Here is a 15,000-nt window from a genome sequence, read left to right as displayed (position 1 = left end):
TACTATTGTATGCAGGGTGTGTAGATAGATGACTCTATTGTACTACCGACTCTATTGTATGTAGGGTGTGTTGGTATATATAGAGTCCGTACATGCTACAGACCCGCAGACTCATCACACACAGACCCACAGACTAACACAGAGACCCACAGACTCATCACACAGAAACCCACAGACTCACACAGAGACCCACAGACTCACACAGATATCCAGACTCACACAAAGACCCACAGACTCATCACACAGAGACCCACAGACTCACACAGAGACCCACAGACTCACACAGAGACCCACAAACTCATCACACAAAGACCCACAGACTAGCACAGAGACCCACAGTCTTACACAGAGACCCACAGAGTCACACGGAGACCCACAGACTCACACAGAGACCCACAGACTCACACAGAGACCCACAGACTAACACAGAGACCCACAGACACACCACACAGAGACACACAGACTAACACACGGAGACCCACAGACTCACACAGAGACCCACAGACTCACCACACAGAGACCCACAGACTAACACAGAGACCCACAGACTCATCACACAGAGATCCACAGACTCGCACAGACTCACACAGAGACCCACAGAATCACACAGAGATCCACAGACTCGCACAGAGACCCACAGACTCACACAGAGACCCACAGACTCACCACACAGAGACCCACAGACTAACATAGAGACCCACAGACTCACACAGACTCACACAGAGACCCACAGACTCATCACACAGAGACCCACAGACTCACACAGAGACCCACAGACTCACACAGAGATCCACAGACTCACACAGACCCACACAGAGACCCACAGACTCACCACACAGAGACCCACAGACTCACACAGAGATCCACAGACTCGCACAGACTCACACAGAGACCCACAGAATCACACAGAGATCCACAGACTCGCACAGAGACCCACAGACTCACCACACAGAGACCCACAGAATCACACAGATATCCACAGACTCACACAGAGACCCACAGACTCACCACACAAAGACCCACAGACTCACACAGAGATCCACAGACTCGCACAGACTCACACAGAGACCCACAGAATCACACAGAGACCCACAGACTCACCACACAGAGACCCACAGACTCACACAGAGATCCACAGACTCGCACAGAGACCCCGGACCCCCCCATAGCCGCACCCAGCTCTTCCCGGGTCGCGAGCGCCTCTCCTCGGCAGCCGAACTAGGAAAGACCGGCGATGGGGGAAGGAGGCACGGCGGCCCTCCACGCCCGGGCCTCTCGTAAAATCGAATAAGTTTTGAGGTAAATTAAACAACAAAAAACACCAAAAATAACGTTAAATTTTAATTTTAAACTTTCGTTTAATTCCCTTGATTCGTTTGAATTGTTTAAGATTTATTTTATTTTTTTAAAGTTTTTTATTCCGTTATATCCCGAACGCCGCTTCGAGTGCGAAGTTTCTCTGAGAGCGATCTGAGCGCTGACAGCCTCCCGGAGTGCCCTGAGGGCACTGAGAGCCACTCGGAGTGCCCTGAGGGCACTGAGAGCCACTCGGAGTGCCCTGAGGGCACTGAGAGCCACTCGGAGTGCCCTGAGGGCACTGAGAGCCACTCGGAGTGCCCTGAGGGCACTGAGAGCCACTCGGAGTGCCCTGAGGGCACTGAGAGCCTCTCGGAGTGCCCTGAGGGCACTGAGAGCCTCTCGGAGTGCCCTGAGGGCACTGAGAGCCTCCCGGAGTGCCCTGAGGGCACTGAGAGTCTCCCGGAGTGCCCTGAGGGCACTGAGAGCCACTCGGAGTGCCCTGAGGGCACTGAGAGCCTCCCGGAGTGCCCTGAGTGCACTGAGAGCCACTCGGAGTGCCCTGAGGGCACTGAGAGCCACTCGGAGTGCCCTGAGGGCACTGAGAGCCTCCCGGAGTGCCCTGAGGGCACTGAGAGCCTCCCGGAGTGCCCTGAGGGCACTGAGAGTCTCCCGGAGTGCCCTGAGGGCACTGAGAGCCACTCGGAGTGCCCTGAGGGGACTGAGAGTCTCCCGGAGTGCCCTGAGGGCACGGAGAGCCTCCCGGAGTGCCCTGAGGGCACTGAGAGCCCCCGGAGTGCCCTGAGGGCACTGAGAGCCTCCCGGAGTGCCCTGAGGGCACTGAGAGTCTCCCGGAGTGCCCTGAGGGCACTGAGAGTCTCCCGGAGTGCCCTGAGGGCACTGAGAGTCTCCCGGAGTGCCCTGAGGGCACTGAGAGTCTCCCGGAGTGCCCTGAGGGCACTGAGAGTCTCCCGGAGTGCCCTGAGGGCACTGAGAGTCTCCCGGAGTGCCCTGAGGGCACTGAGAGTCTCCCGGAGTGCCCTCAGGGCACTGAGAGCCTCCCGGAGTGCCCTGAGGGCACTGAGAGCCTCCCGGAGTGCCCTGAGGGCACTGACAGCCCCAAAGGCGCGAACTACAGAGCCTCAGCAACACTGAATAATGACAACAACAAGGACGATAGGAATACTAACACTATGTAACACGATATCTGTCCCTGGGTAGTAAGTGTTATTTTTTTTGTTCCACGGTGTTATTTATTTATTTAGGTCAACAGTGTTATTTATTTATTTTGTTCCACAGTGTTATTTTTTTTGTTCCACAGTGTTATTTATTTATTTAGGTCAACAGTGTTATTTATTTATTTTATTCAACAGTGTTATTTATTTACTTAGTTCAACAGTGTTATTTATTTATTTAGTTCAACAGTGTTATTTATTTATTTTGTTCCACAGTGTTATTTTTTTTGTTCCACGGTGTTATTTATTTATTTTATTCAACAGTGTTATTTTTTTTCACAGTGTTTTATTTTGTTACAGCGTTATTTTGTTTTTGTTCCACAGAGTTGTTAATTCAAACCGGCACCGCAATCAGTGTTGGCTTATGGAGTGGTACATGTTCAGATTTTTTTTGGGTCAAAATCCGACGTTCAAGGAGGTTGCCTTTGAAAGTGGGCGGAGCTAGAGTCCGAGTGGGCGTGGCCTGGCGAGGTGTGGGCGTGGTCTGGCGAGATGTGGGCGTGGTCTGGCGAGGTGTGGGCGTGGTCTGGCGAGATCTGGCGAGGTGTGGGCGTGGTCTGGCGAGATGTGGGCGAGGTCTGGCGAGGTGTGGGCGTGGTCTGGCGAGATGTGGGCGAGGTCTGGCGATTTGTGGGCGTGGTCTGGCGAGATGTGGGCGTGGTCTGGCGATGTGTGGGCGTTGTCTGGCGAGATATGGGCGTGGCCTGGTGGGGTGTGGGCGTGGCCTGGCGAGAGGTGGGCGTTTCCTATCGCGAGGCAGGGGGAGGGGCATAGAACCGGAAGTAGTGACCCGGAAGTGTAAGGGGGTGTGTGTGTGACGGGGTCAGCGCGGCTGTCATGGCGTCGAGCGTGGCGCGCGGGTCGCGCAGGCAGAAGTGGAGCGTCGAGTTCACTGCCCGGTGACTCAGAGAGACACAGAGACACACACATATATACATAGATATATACATAGATATACACACACATAGACACACAGAGACACACAGAGAGAGACACATAGAGACACACAGAAACACAGAGACACAGAGTTCACTGCCCGGTGACTCAGAGAGACACACAGAGACACAGAGACACATACATATATATAGATAGATATACACACACATAGACACACAGAGAGAGACACATAGAGACACACAGAAACACAGAGACACACAGAGTTCACTGCCCGGTGACTCGGAGAGACACACAGAGACACAGAGACACACACATATATATAGATATATACATAGATATACACACACATAGACACACAGAGAGAGACACATAGAGACACACAGAAACACAGAGACACACAGAGTTCACTGCCCGGTGACTCAGAGAGACACACAGAGACACACAGAGACACACACATATACACATATATATACAGAGACACACAGAGAGAGACACACAGAAACACAGAGACACAGAGTTCACTTCCCGGTGACTCAGAGAGACACACAGAGACACAGAGACACATACATATACACATATATATACAGAGACACACAGAGAGAGACACATAGAGACACACAGAAACACAGAGACACAGAGTTCACTGCCCGGTGACTCAGAGAGACACAGAGACACACACATATACACACATATATATACAGAGACACACAGAGACAGCTATATATATATACATATACACAGAGACACACAGAGACAGCTATATATATATACATATACACAGAGACACACAGAGAGAGACACATAGAGACACACAGAAACACAGAGACACACAGAGACACAGAGTTCACTGCCCAGTGACTCGGAGACACAGAGACACACACATATACACATATATATATACATATATATACATAGATATACACACACAGACACACACACACATAGACACAGAGTTCACTTCCCGGTGACTCAGAGACACACAGAGACACACACATATACACATATATATAGATATATATACATAGATATACACACACAGACACACACACATAGACACAGAGTTCACTGCCAGGTGACTCAGAGACACACAGACACATACATATATACATATAGATATACATATATATATACATACACACACAGACACACACACAGAGACACACACACAGAGACACATATATATACACAGACGCACACAGAGACACACACAGAGACACACACAGAGACACACACAGAGACACACACAGAGACACATATATACACACACAGACACAGAGACACACACATACACACAGAGATATACACACACATACAGATATATATACAGTGAGGAAAAAAGTATTTGATGCCCTGCTGATTTTGTACGTTTGCCCACTGACAAAGAAATGATCAGTCTATAATTTTACCGGTAGGTTTATTTGAACAGTGAGAGACAGAGTAACAACAACAAAATCCAGAAAAACGCACGTCAAAAATGTTATAAATTGATTTGCATTTTAATGAGGGAAATACGCAGGCGTCGTCAGGGTCGGGATCGATGATGATGAGAGAGACGCAGACTCCACATCTACAGCAGCAGCAGCAGGCGTCGTCAGGTTCGGGATGGAACCCACGACCTCCTGTGTACCAGACGAGGTAGTCAACATCTCCTAGCCACCGTGATGATGATGATGAGAGAGACGCAGACTCCAAATCTACAGCAGCAGGTATCGTCAGGGTCGTGATCGAACCCACGACCTCCCGCGTACCGGGCGAGGTAGTCAACATCTCCTGGCCACGATGATGTTGATGATGAGAGAGACGCAGACTCCAAATCTACAGCAGCAGGCGTTGTCAGGGATCAGGATCGAACCCATGACCTACCGCGTACCAGGCAAGGTCGTCAACATCTAACAAGCGTGATGATGATGAGAGAGAGAGACGCAGACTCCAAACTACAGCAGCAGCAGGCGTCGTCAGGGTCGTGATCGAACCCACGACCTCCTGTGTACCAGGCGAGGTAGTCAACATCTCCCGGCCACCGTGATCATGATGAGAGAGAGAGACGCAGACTCCACATGTACAGCAGCAGCAGCAGGCGTCGTCAGGGGTCGGGATCGAACCTACGACCTCCCGCGTACCGGGCGAGGTAGTCAACATCTCCCGCGTACCAGGCAAGGTAGTCAACATCTCCTAGCCACGATGATGATGATGATGAGAGAGACGCAGACTCCACATGTACAGCAGCAGCAGGCATCGTCAGGGGTCGGGATCGAACCTACGACCTCCCGCGTACCGGGCGAGGTAGTCAACATCTCCCGCGTACCGGGCGAGGTAGTCAACATCTCCCGGCCACCGCCTTGCCTCCCCCAGGGTACGTGGAGATCTGGTGGCCCCGGTGGGATTCTCTGACCGACCTCTCTCCGTCTCGAACATCCGCGAGCATGACCAGGACCTCGTCGACAAGGTGAGCGAGACCAGCGGTCGCAGCACATACACAAAGATCCCCCGTGTAGCCTGCCACAGACTGGAGGGGCAAGTGCTGTTAGCGAGTAGCAGCAGCTACCTGTGAAGGCTACCGGCACTGCAGAGGTCGCAACCGGGTACCCGATACCCGTACCCTATCCGATACCCGGGTACCCGTACCCGGCCGGGTACGGGTAGCCGTTTGCGACCCTGGTGCGGCCGGGTACGGGTACGGGTAGGCCGTGAGTCACTGGTGAGTCGCCGTGTGTCACTCATTTCCCAACGTCTTGTCTCTTCTCACAATTCAAGTTCCTAGAATCAGCCCACCCGCGCCTGCAACGTGGCTTCATCCCAGAGGAGGTCGCAATCGGGTACCCGATACCCGTACCCTACCCGTACCCTACCGGATACCGGTCGGGTACGGGTAGCCGGGTATAGGGTACGGGTACGGCCGGGTATCGGGTAGGGTACGGCCGGGTACGGGTAGACCCTGGTGCGGGTACAGGTAAGGAATCAAAACCCGTTTGCGAGCTCTGTGGCACTGTGGGTACACGAGGGGGTGGGTGGCCAGCACCACCACGCCCGGCCGCCTTTGTCTCTCCCCCAGTGGCGATGTTTACTGCACATCGCAGCAGGTACTCATTTGAGGCTGAGTCGACCTAGGGGAGGCCCAGGACCGGTTCAGATGATCGTCACTGATGGTGTTGGCCGTGAGCGGGAATCGAACCCGGGTCGTGTCTCACCCCGTGTCTCCCCTCGTGTCTCCCCGTGTCTCCCCCCGTGTCTCCCCGTGTCTCTCCCCGTGTCTCCCCCCGTGTCTCACCCCGTGTCTCCCCCCGTGTCTCCCCGTGTCTCCCCGTGTCTCCCCCCGTGTCTCACCCCGTGTCTCCCCGTGTCTCTCCCTGTGTCTCCCCGTGTCTCTCCCCGTGTCTCCCCGTGTCTCACCCTGTGTCTCCCCCCGTGTCTCACCCCGTGTCTCCCCGTGTCTCTCCCCGTGTCTCTCCCCGTGTCTCCCCCCGTGTCTCACCCCGTGTCTCCCCCCGTGTCTCCCCGTGTCTCCCCGTGTCTCCCCCCGTGTCTCACCACATTGTCTCCCCCGTGTCTACCCCCGTGTCTCCCCCGTGTCTCACCGTGTCTCCCCCCGCGTCTCTCCCCGTGTCTCACCCGTGTCTCCCCCCGTGTCTCACCACATTGTCTCCCCATGTCTCCCCCGTGTCTCCCCGTGTCTCCCCTCGTGTCTCACCGTGTCTCCCCGTGTCTCACCCCGTGTCTCCCCCCGTGTCTCTCCCCGTGTCTCCCCCCGTGTCTCCCCCACGTGTCTCCCCCCGTGTCTCTCCCCGTGTCTCCCCGTGTCTCTCCCCGTGTCTCACCCTGTGTCTCTTCCGTGTCTCCCCGTGTCTCACCCCGTGTCTCACCCCGTGTCTCCCCGTGTCTCGCCCCGTGTCTCACCCCGTGTCTCCCCGTGTCTCACCACATTGTCTCCCCCCGTGTCTCACCCTGTGTCTCCGTGTGTCTCACCCCGTGTCTCCCCGTGTCTCACCCCGTGTCTCCCCGTGTCTCCCCGTGTCTCCCCGTGTCTCTCCGTGTCTCCCCCCGTGTCTCCCCGTGTCTCCCCGTGTCTCCCCCCGTGTCTCACCCCGCGTCTCCCCCCGCGTCTCCCCACGCGTCTCCCCCCGCGTCTCCCCCCGTGTCTCCCCCCGTGTCTCACCCCGTGTCTCCCCGCGTCTCCCCCCGTGTCTCCCCCCGTGTCTCACCCCGTGTCTCCCCGTGTCTCCCCCCGTGTCTCCCCGTGTCTCCCCCCGTGTCTCCCCCCGTGTCTCCCCCCGTGTCTCCCCCCGTGTCTCCCCCCGCGTCTCACCCCGTGTCTCCGCGTGTCTCCCCCCGTGTCTCCCCCCGTGTCTCCCCCCGTGTCTCCCCCCGTGTCTCCCCCCGTGTCTCCCCCCGTGTCTCCCCCCGCGTCTCACCCCGTGTCTCCGCGTGTCTCCCCCCGTGTCTCTCCCCGTGTCTCCCCCCGTGTCTCCCCCCGCGTCTCCCCCCGTGTCTCTCCCTGTGTCTCCCCCCGTGTCTCACCCCGTGTCTCCGCGTGTCTCCCCCCGTGTCTCCCGTGTCTCACCCCGTGTCTCCCCATGTCTCCCCCCGTGTCTTCCCCCGTGTCTCCCCCCGCGTCTCCCCCCGTGTCTCCCCCCGTGTCTCCCCCCGTGTCTCCCCCCGCGTCTCACCCCGTGTCTCCGCGTGTCTCCCCCCGTGTCTCCCCCCGTGTCTCTCCCCGTGTCTCCCCCCGTGTCTCCCCCCGTGTCTCCCCCCGTGTCTCCCCCCGTGTCTCCCAACGTGTCTCCTCCGTGTCTCCCCCCGTGTCTCACCCCGTGTCTCCCCCGTGTCTCCCCCCGTGTCTCCCCCCGTGTCTCCCCCCGTGTCTCCCCCCGTGTCTCCCCCCGTGTCTCCCCCCGTGTCTCCCCCCGTGTCTCCCCCCGTGTCTCCCCCCGTGTCTCCCCCGTGTCTCACCCCGTGTCCCCCCGCGTCTCCCCCCGTGTCTCACCCCGTGTCTCACCCCGTGTCTCCCCCCGTGTCTCACCCCGTGTCTCACCCCGTGTCTCACCCGTGTCTCCCCCCGTGTCTCCCCCCGTGTCTCCCCCCGTGTCTCCCCCCGTGTCTCACCCCGTGTCCCCCCGCGTCTCCCCCCGTGTCTCACCCCGTGTCTCACCACGTTGTCTCTCCGTGTCTCCCCCCGTGTCTCCCCCCGTGTCTCCCCGTGTCTCCCCCCGTGTCTCCCCACGCGTCTCCCCGTGTCTCTCCCCGTGTCTCACCCCGTGTCTCACCCCGTGTCTCCCCGTGTCTCTCCGTGTCTTCCCCCGTGTCTTTCCGTGTCTCACCCCGTGTCTCCCCCCGTGTCTCCCTGTGTCTCCCCCCGTGTCTCCCCGTGTCTCCCCCCGTGTCTCACCCCACGTCTCCCCCCGCGTCTCCTCCCGGGTCTCCCCCGTGTCTCACCCCGTGTCCCCCCGCGTCTCCCCCCGTGTCTCACCCCGTGTCTCACCACGTTGTCTCTCCGTGTCTCCCCCCGTGTCTCCCGTGTCTCACCCCGTGTCTCCCCATGTCTCCCCCCGTGTCTCCCCCCGTGTCTCCCCCCGCGTCTCCCCCCGTGTCTCCCCCCGTGTCTCCCCCCGTGTCTCCCCCCGCGTCTCACCCCGTGTCTCCGCGTGTCTCCCCCCGTGTCTCCCCCCGTGTCTCCCCCCGTGTCTCCCCCCGTGTCTCCCCCCGTGTCTCCCCCCGTGTCTCCCCCGTGTCTCCCCCCGTGTCTCACCCCGTGTCTCCCCCGTGTCTCCCCCCGTATCTCCCCCCGTGTCTCCCCCCGTGTCTCCCCCCGTGTCTCCCCCGTGTCTCACCCCGTGTCCCCCCGCGTCTCCCCCCGTGTCTCACCCCGTGTCTCACCCCGTGTCTCCCCCCGTGTCTCACCCCGTGTCTCACCCCGTGTCTCACCCGTGTCTCCCCCCGTGTCTCCCCCCGTGTCTCCCCCCGTGTCTCCCCCCGTGTCTCCCCCCGTGTCTCCCCCGTGTCTCACCCCGTGTCCCCCCGCGTCTCCCCCCGTGTCTCACCCCGTGTCTCACCACGTTGTCTCTCCGTGTCTCCCCCCGTGTCTCCCCCCGTGTCTCCCCACGCGTCTCCCCCCGTGTCTCCCCACGCGTCTCCCCCCGTGTCTCCCCCCGTGTCTCCCCGTGTCTCCCCCCGTGTCTCACCCCACGTCTCCCCCCGCGTCTCCTCCCGTGTCTCCCCCGTGTCTCACCCCGTGTCCCCCCGCGTCTCCCCCCGTGTCTCACCCCGTGTCTCACCACGTTGTCTCTCCGTGTCTCCCCCCGTGTCTCCCCCCGTGTCTCCCCACGCGTCTCCCCGTGTCTCTCCCCGTGTCTCACCCCGTGTCTCACCCCGTGTCTCCCCGTGTCTCTCCGTGTCTTCCCCCGTGTCTTTCCGTGTCTCACCCCGTGTCTCCCCCCGTGTCTCCCTGTGTCTCCCCCCGTGTCTCCCCGTGTCTCCCCCCGTGTCTCACCCCACGTCTCCCCCCGCGTCTCCTCCCGTGTCTCCCCCGTGTCTCACCCCGTGTCCCCCCGCGTCTCCCCCCGTGTCTCACCCCGTGTCTCCCCACGCGTCTCCCCGTGTCTCTCCCCGTGTCTCTCCCCGTGTCTCACCCCGTGTCTCACCCCGTGTCTCACCCCGTGTCTCCCCGTGTCTCTCCGTGTCTTCCCCCGTGTCTTTCCGTGTCTCACCCCGTGTCTCCCCCCGTGTCTCCCCGTGTCTCCCCCCGTGTCTCACCCCACGTCTCCCCCCGCGTCTCCTCCCGTGTCTCCCCCGTGTCTCCCCCCGTGTCTCCCCGTGTCTCCCCCCGTGTCTCACCCCACGTCTCCCCCCGCGTCTCCTCCCGTGTCTCACCCCGTGTCCCCCCGCGTCTCCCCCCGTGTCTCACCCCGTGTCTCACCACGTTGTCTCTCCGTGTCTCCCCCCGTGTCTCCCCACGCGTCTCCCCGTGTCTCTCCCCGTGTCTCTCCCCGTGTCTCACCCCGTGTCTCCCCCCGTGTCTCCCCCGTGTCTCCCCCGTGTCTCCCCCCGTGTCTCCCCCCGTGTCTCCCCCCGTGTCTCCCCCGTGTCTCCCCCGTGTCTCCCCGTGTCTCTCCGTGTCTTCCCCCGTGTCTCCCCACGCGTCTCCCCGTGTCTCTCCCCGTGTCTCTCCCCGTGTCTCACCCCGTGTCTCCCCCCGTGTCTCCCCCTGTGTCTCCCCGTGTCTCCCCCCGTGTCTCCCCACGCGTCTCCCCGTGTCTCTCCCCGTGTCTCACCCCGTGTCTCACCCCGTGTCTCCCCGTGTCTCTCCGTGTCTTCCCCCGTGTCTTTCCGTGTCTCACCCCGTGTCTCCCCCCGTGTCTCCCTGTGTCTCCCCGTGTCTCCCCCCGTGTCTCACCCCACGTCTCCCCCCGCGTCTCCTCCCGTGTCTCCCCCGTGTCTCACCCCGTGTCCCCCCCGCGTCTCCCCCCGTGTCTCACCCCGTGTCTCACCACGTTGTCTCTCCCCCCGTGTCTCCCCCCGTGTCTCCCCGTGTCTCCCCCCGTGGCTCCCCACGCGTCTCCCCGTGTCTCTCCCCGTGTCTCACCCCGTGTCTCACCCCGTGTCTCCCCCGTGTCTCCCCCCGTGTCTCTCCGTGTCTCCCCGTGTCTCCCCCGTGTCTCCCCGTGTCTCCCCCCCGTGTCTCCCCGTGTCTCACCCCGTGTCTCCCCCCGTGTCTCCCCCCGTGTCTCCCCCGTGTCTCCACCGTGTCTCCCCGTGTCTCACCCCGTGTCTCCCCCCGTGTCTCCCCCCGTGTCTCCCCCGTGTCTCCACCGTGTCTCCCCGTGTCTCCCCGTGTCTCCCCCGTGTCTCCCCGTGTCTCCCCCCCGTGTCTCCCCGTGTCTCACCCCGTGTCTCCCCCCGTGTCTCCCCCCGTGTCTCCCCCGTGTCTCCCCCCGTGTCTCACCCCGTGTCTCTCCCCGTGTCTCTCCCCGTGTCTCCCCGTGTGCAGCGCTGCTGGGACATCGCCCTGGGACCGCTGAAGCAGATCCCCATGAACTTGTTCATCATGTACATGGCTGGGAACACCATCTCGATCTTCCCCATCATGATGGTCTGCATGATGGCATGGAGACCCATACAAGCCCTCATGGCCATGTCTTCAAGTACGCTCACCCGCACGCTCGCCCACACGCTCGCCCACACGCTCGCCCACACGCTCGCCCACACGCTCACCCGCACACTCACTCACTCGCACGCTCACCTGCACACTCGCCCACACACTCGCTCACCCACAAGCTCACCCGCACGGTCACCCACCCGCACACTCACCCGCACGCTCGCTCGCCCGCACGCTCGCCCACACGCTCACCCACCCGCTCGCCCACCCACCCGCTCACCCACCCGCTCGCCCACCCACCCGCTCACCCACACGCTCACCCACCCGCTCACCCACACGCTCACCCACACGCTCACCACACTACATGCTACGATACATACTAAACTACATTCTCTGAGTAGTCTCTGGATGTGGTGTATAGTACGTAGCCGACTGATCAGAGGGACGTTGGGAGGACTAAAACGAAACGCAAGAAGGAATTCGAAATACATTTTATTTTTTTCGTAGTGCGTAGTGTATAGTAGCGTTGTGTATGTGTAGCATAGTTTATAATAGTGTAGTATGTATTGTCATATGTAGTGTATAATGTATAGCAGTATAGTGTAGTGTATTTCAGTAAGTAGTGTATAGTAGCGTAGTGTATAGTAGTGTAGTGTATAGTGCAGTGTGTAGTGTAGAATAGTGTAGTGTATAGTGTAGTGTATAGTAGTGTAGTGTATAGTGTAGTGTAGTATAGTAGTGTGTAGTGTATAGTAGTGTAGTGTATAGTGTAGTATATAGTGTAGTGTATAGTGTAGTGTATAGTGTAGTATATAGTGTAGTGTAGTATAGTAGTGTGTAGTGTATAGTGGTGTATAGAGTAGTGTGTAGTGTAGAATAGTGTAGTGTAGTGTAGCAGTGTATAGTAGTGTAGTGTATAGTGTAGTGTATAGTATAGTGTATAGTGTAGTGTATAGTAGTGTATAGTATAGTGTATAGTAGTGTAGTGTATAGTGTAGTGTATAGTAGTGTAGTGTATAGTAGTGTATAGTATAGTGTATAGTAGTGTAGTGTATAGTGTATAGAGTAGTGTAGTGTATAGTGTAGTGTATAGTGTAGTGTACAGTAGTGTAGTGTATAGTGTAGTGTATAGTAGTGTAGTGTATAGTAGTGTATAGTATAGTGTACAGTAGTGTAGTGTATAGTGTAGTGTACAGTAGTGTAGTGTATAGTGTAGTGTATAGTAGTGTAGTGTATAGTAGTGTATAGTATAGTGTACAGTAGTGTAGTGTATAGTGTAGTGTATAGTGTAGTGTATAGTGTAGTGTACAGTAGTGTAGTGTATAGTGTAGTGTATAGAGTAGTGTATAGTAGCGATGCCACTGGTCCCAGTCCCCCCTCTCCTGCCCCCCCCCCCTCTCCTGCCCCCCCCCCTCTCCTGCCCCCCCCCTCTCCTGCCCCCCCCTCTCCTGCCCCCCCCTCTCCTGCCCCCCCCCCTCTCCTGCGCCCCCCCTCTCTCCTGCGCCCCCCCCTCTCTCCTGCCCCCCCCTCTCCTGCCCCCCCTCTCCTGCGCCCCCCCTCTCCTGCCCCCCCCTCTCTCCTGCCCCCCCCTCTCTCCTGTGCCCCCCCCCTCTCCTGCCCCCCCCCCTCTCCTGCCCCCCCCCCTCTCCTGCCCCCCCCCCTCTCCTGCCCCCCCCTCTCCTGCCCCCCCCTCTCCTGCCCCCCCCCTCTCCTGCGCCCCCCCTCTCTCCTGCGCCCCCCCTCTCTCCTGCCCCCCCCTCTCCTGCCCCCCCTCTCCTGCGCCCCCCCTCTCCTGCCCCCCCCTCTCCTCCTGCCCCCCCCTCTCTCCTGTGCCCCCCCCTCTCCTGCCCCCCCCTTCTCCTGCCACCCCCCCCTCCTGCCCCCCCCTCTCCTGCGACCCCCCCCCTCTCCTGCGACCCCCCCTCTCCTGCCCCCCCCCCTCTCCTGCGCCCCCCCCTCTCCTGCGCCCCCCCCCTCTCCTGCGCCCCCCCCCTCTCCTGCGCCCCCCCCCCTCTCCTGCCCCCCCCCCTCTCCTGCCGCCCCCCCCCTCTCCTGCCCCCCCCCTCTCCTGCCGCCCCCCCCCTCTCCTGCCCCCCCCCTCTCCTGCCGCCCCCCCCTCTCCTGCCCCCCCCCTCTCCTGCCCCCCCCCCTCTCCTGCCCCCCCCCCTCTCCTGCCCCCCCCCCTCTCCTGCGCCCCCCCCTCTCCTGCGCCCCCCCCCTCTCCTGCCCCCCCCCCTCTCCTGCCCCCCCCCCTCTCCTGCGCCCCCCCCTCTCCTGCGCCCCCCCCCTCTCCTGCCCCCCCCCCTCTCCTGCCCCCCCCCTCTCCTGCCCCCCCCCTCCCCCCGCAGCCTTCAAGCTGCTGGAGGGGTCAACGCGTCCGCGCTTGCAAGGAGCCGTCTACCTGGTGGGCAACGTGCTGGGCCTGGCGCTGGCCGTCTACAAGTGCCAGGCCATGGGCCTGCTGCCCACACACGCCTCGGACTGGCTCGCCTTCATACAGCCTCAACAGGTGGGCGGGGGGGAGACACGGGGGGAGAGACACGGGGAGAGACACGGGGAGAGACACACACGCCTCAGACTGGCTCGCCTTCATACAGCCTCAACAGGTGGGCGGGGGGGACACGGGGGGAGAGACACGGGGGGAGAGACACGGGGAGAGACACACACGCCTCAGACTGGCTCGCCTTCATACAGCCTCAACAGGTGGGCGGGGGGGACACGGGGGGAGAGACACGGGGGGGGGGTAGAGACACGGAGGGAGAGACACGGAGGGAGAGACACACGGGGGAGAGAGGCACGGGGGGAGAGACACGGGGGAGAGACACGGGGGAGAGAGACACGGGGAGAGACACACACGCCTCAGACTGGCTCGCCTTCATACAGCCTCAACAGGTGGGCGGGGGGGAGACACGGGGGGAGAGACACGGGGGGAGAGGGGGGGTAGAGAGACAGGGGGGGAGAGACACAGGCAGGAGACACGGGGGGTGAGACACGGGGGGAGAGACGGAGGGAGAGACACACGGGGGGAGAGACACGGGGGGGGGAGAGACACGGGGGGGGAGACACGGGGGGAGAGACACACGGGGGGAGAGACACGGGGGGGGAGGGGACACGGGGGTAGAGGGACACGGGGGGAGACACGGGGGGGAGGGACACGGGGGGAGAGGGACACGGGGGGAGACACACAGGGGGGGGAGACACACGAGGGGGAGAGACACGGGGGGAGAGACACGGGGGGAGAGACACGGGGGGAGAGACACGGGGGGGAGAGAGACACGGGGGGGAGAGACACAGGGGGGGGAGAGACATGGGGGGGAGAGACACGGGGGGGAGAGACACACGGAGAGACACGGGGGGGAGAGACACGGGGGGGAGAGACACGGGGGGGAGAGACACGGGGGGGAGAGACACGGGGGGGAGAGACACGGGGGAGAGACACACGGGGGGGAGAGACACACGGGGGGGAGAGACACGGGGAGAGAC

At 60.7% G+C, this 15,000-nt stretch overlaps 3 protein-coding genes across 3 annotated transcripts in view; 1 reads left to right on the top strand and 2 right to left on the bottom strand.

The window, feature by feature from the left end:
* The window catches only part of LOC144952881 (uncharacterized), an 18,257-nt gene extending 16,764 nt beyond the window's left edge, over positions 1-1,493 (bottom strand). The window contains exon 1 of the mRNA XM_078883351.1: positions 1,176-1,493. The gene's annotated coding sequence lies outside the window, so the exon portion shown is untranslated. The remainder of the gene's footprint in view (positions 1-1,175) is intronic.
* Positions 1,494-3,307: 1,814 nt separating this feature from the next.
* Positions 3,308-14,032, top strand: EMC4 (ER membrane protein complex subunit 4; the record flags this gene model as incomplete). The annotated part of the gene is made up of 4 exons (XM_078883282.1): positions 3,308-3,430; positions 5,781-5,874; positions 11,410-11,563; positions 13,866-14,032. Coding segments are annotated over exons 1-4 (477 nt in total), but the record flags the coding sequence as incomplete, so codon positions are not given.
* Positions 14,033-14,187: 155 nt separating this feature from the next.
* LOC144952813 (heterogeneous nuclear ribonucleoprotein C-like) overlaps positions 14,188-15,000 on the bottom strand; it is a 7,904-nt gene continuing 7,091 nt past the window's right edge. The window contains exon 4 of the mRNA XM_078883281.1: positions 14,188-14,201. Coding sequence (XP_078739407.1) covers positions 14,188-14,201 — 14 coding nt within the window. The remainder of the gene's footprint in view (positions 14,202-15,000) is intronic.

Source organism: Lampetra fluviatilis, chromosome 70 (genome assembly GCF_964198595.1).
Source record: "Lampetra fluviatilis chromosome 70, kcLamFluv1.1, whole genome shotgun sequence".
In the NCBI taxonomy this organism is placed as follows: Eukaryota; Metazoa; Chordata; class Hyperoartia; order Petromyzontiformes; family Petromyzontidae; genus Lampetra; species Lampetra fluviatilis.
The sequence above is the reverse complement of the archived record's forward strand: the minus strand, read 5'-3'. Positions and strand labels throughout refer to the sequence as shown.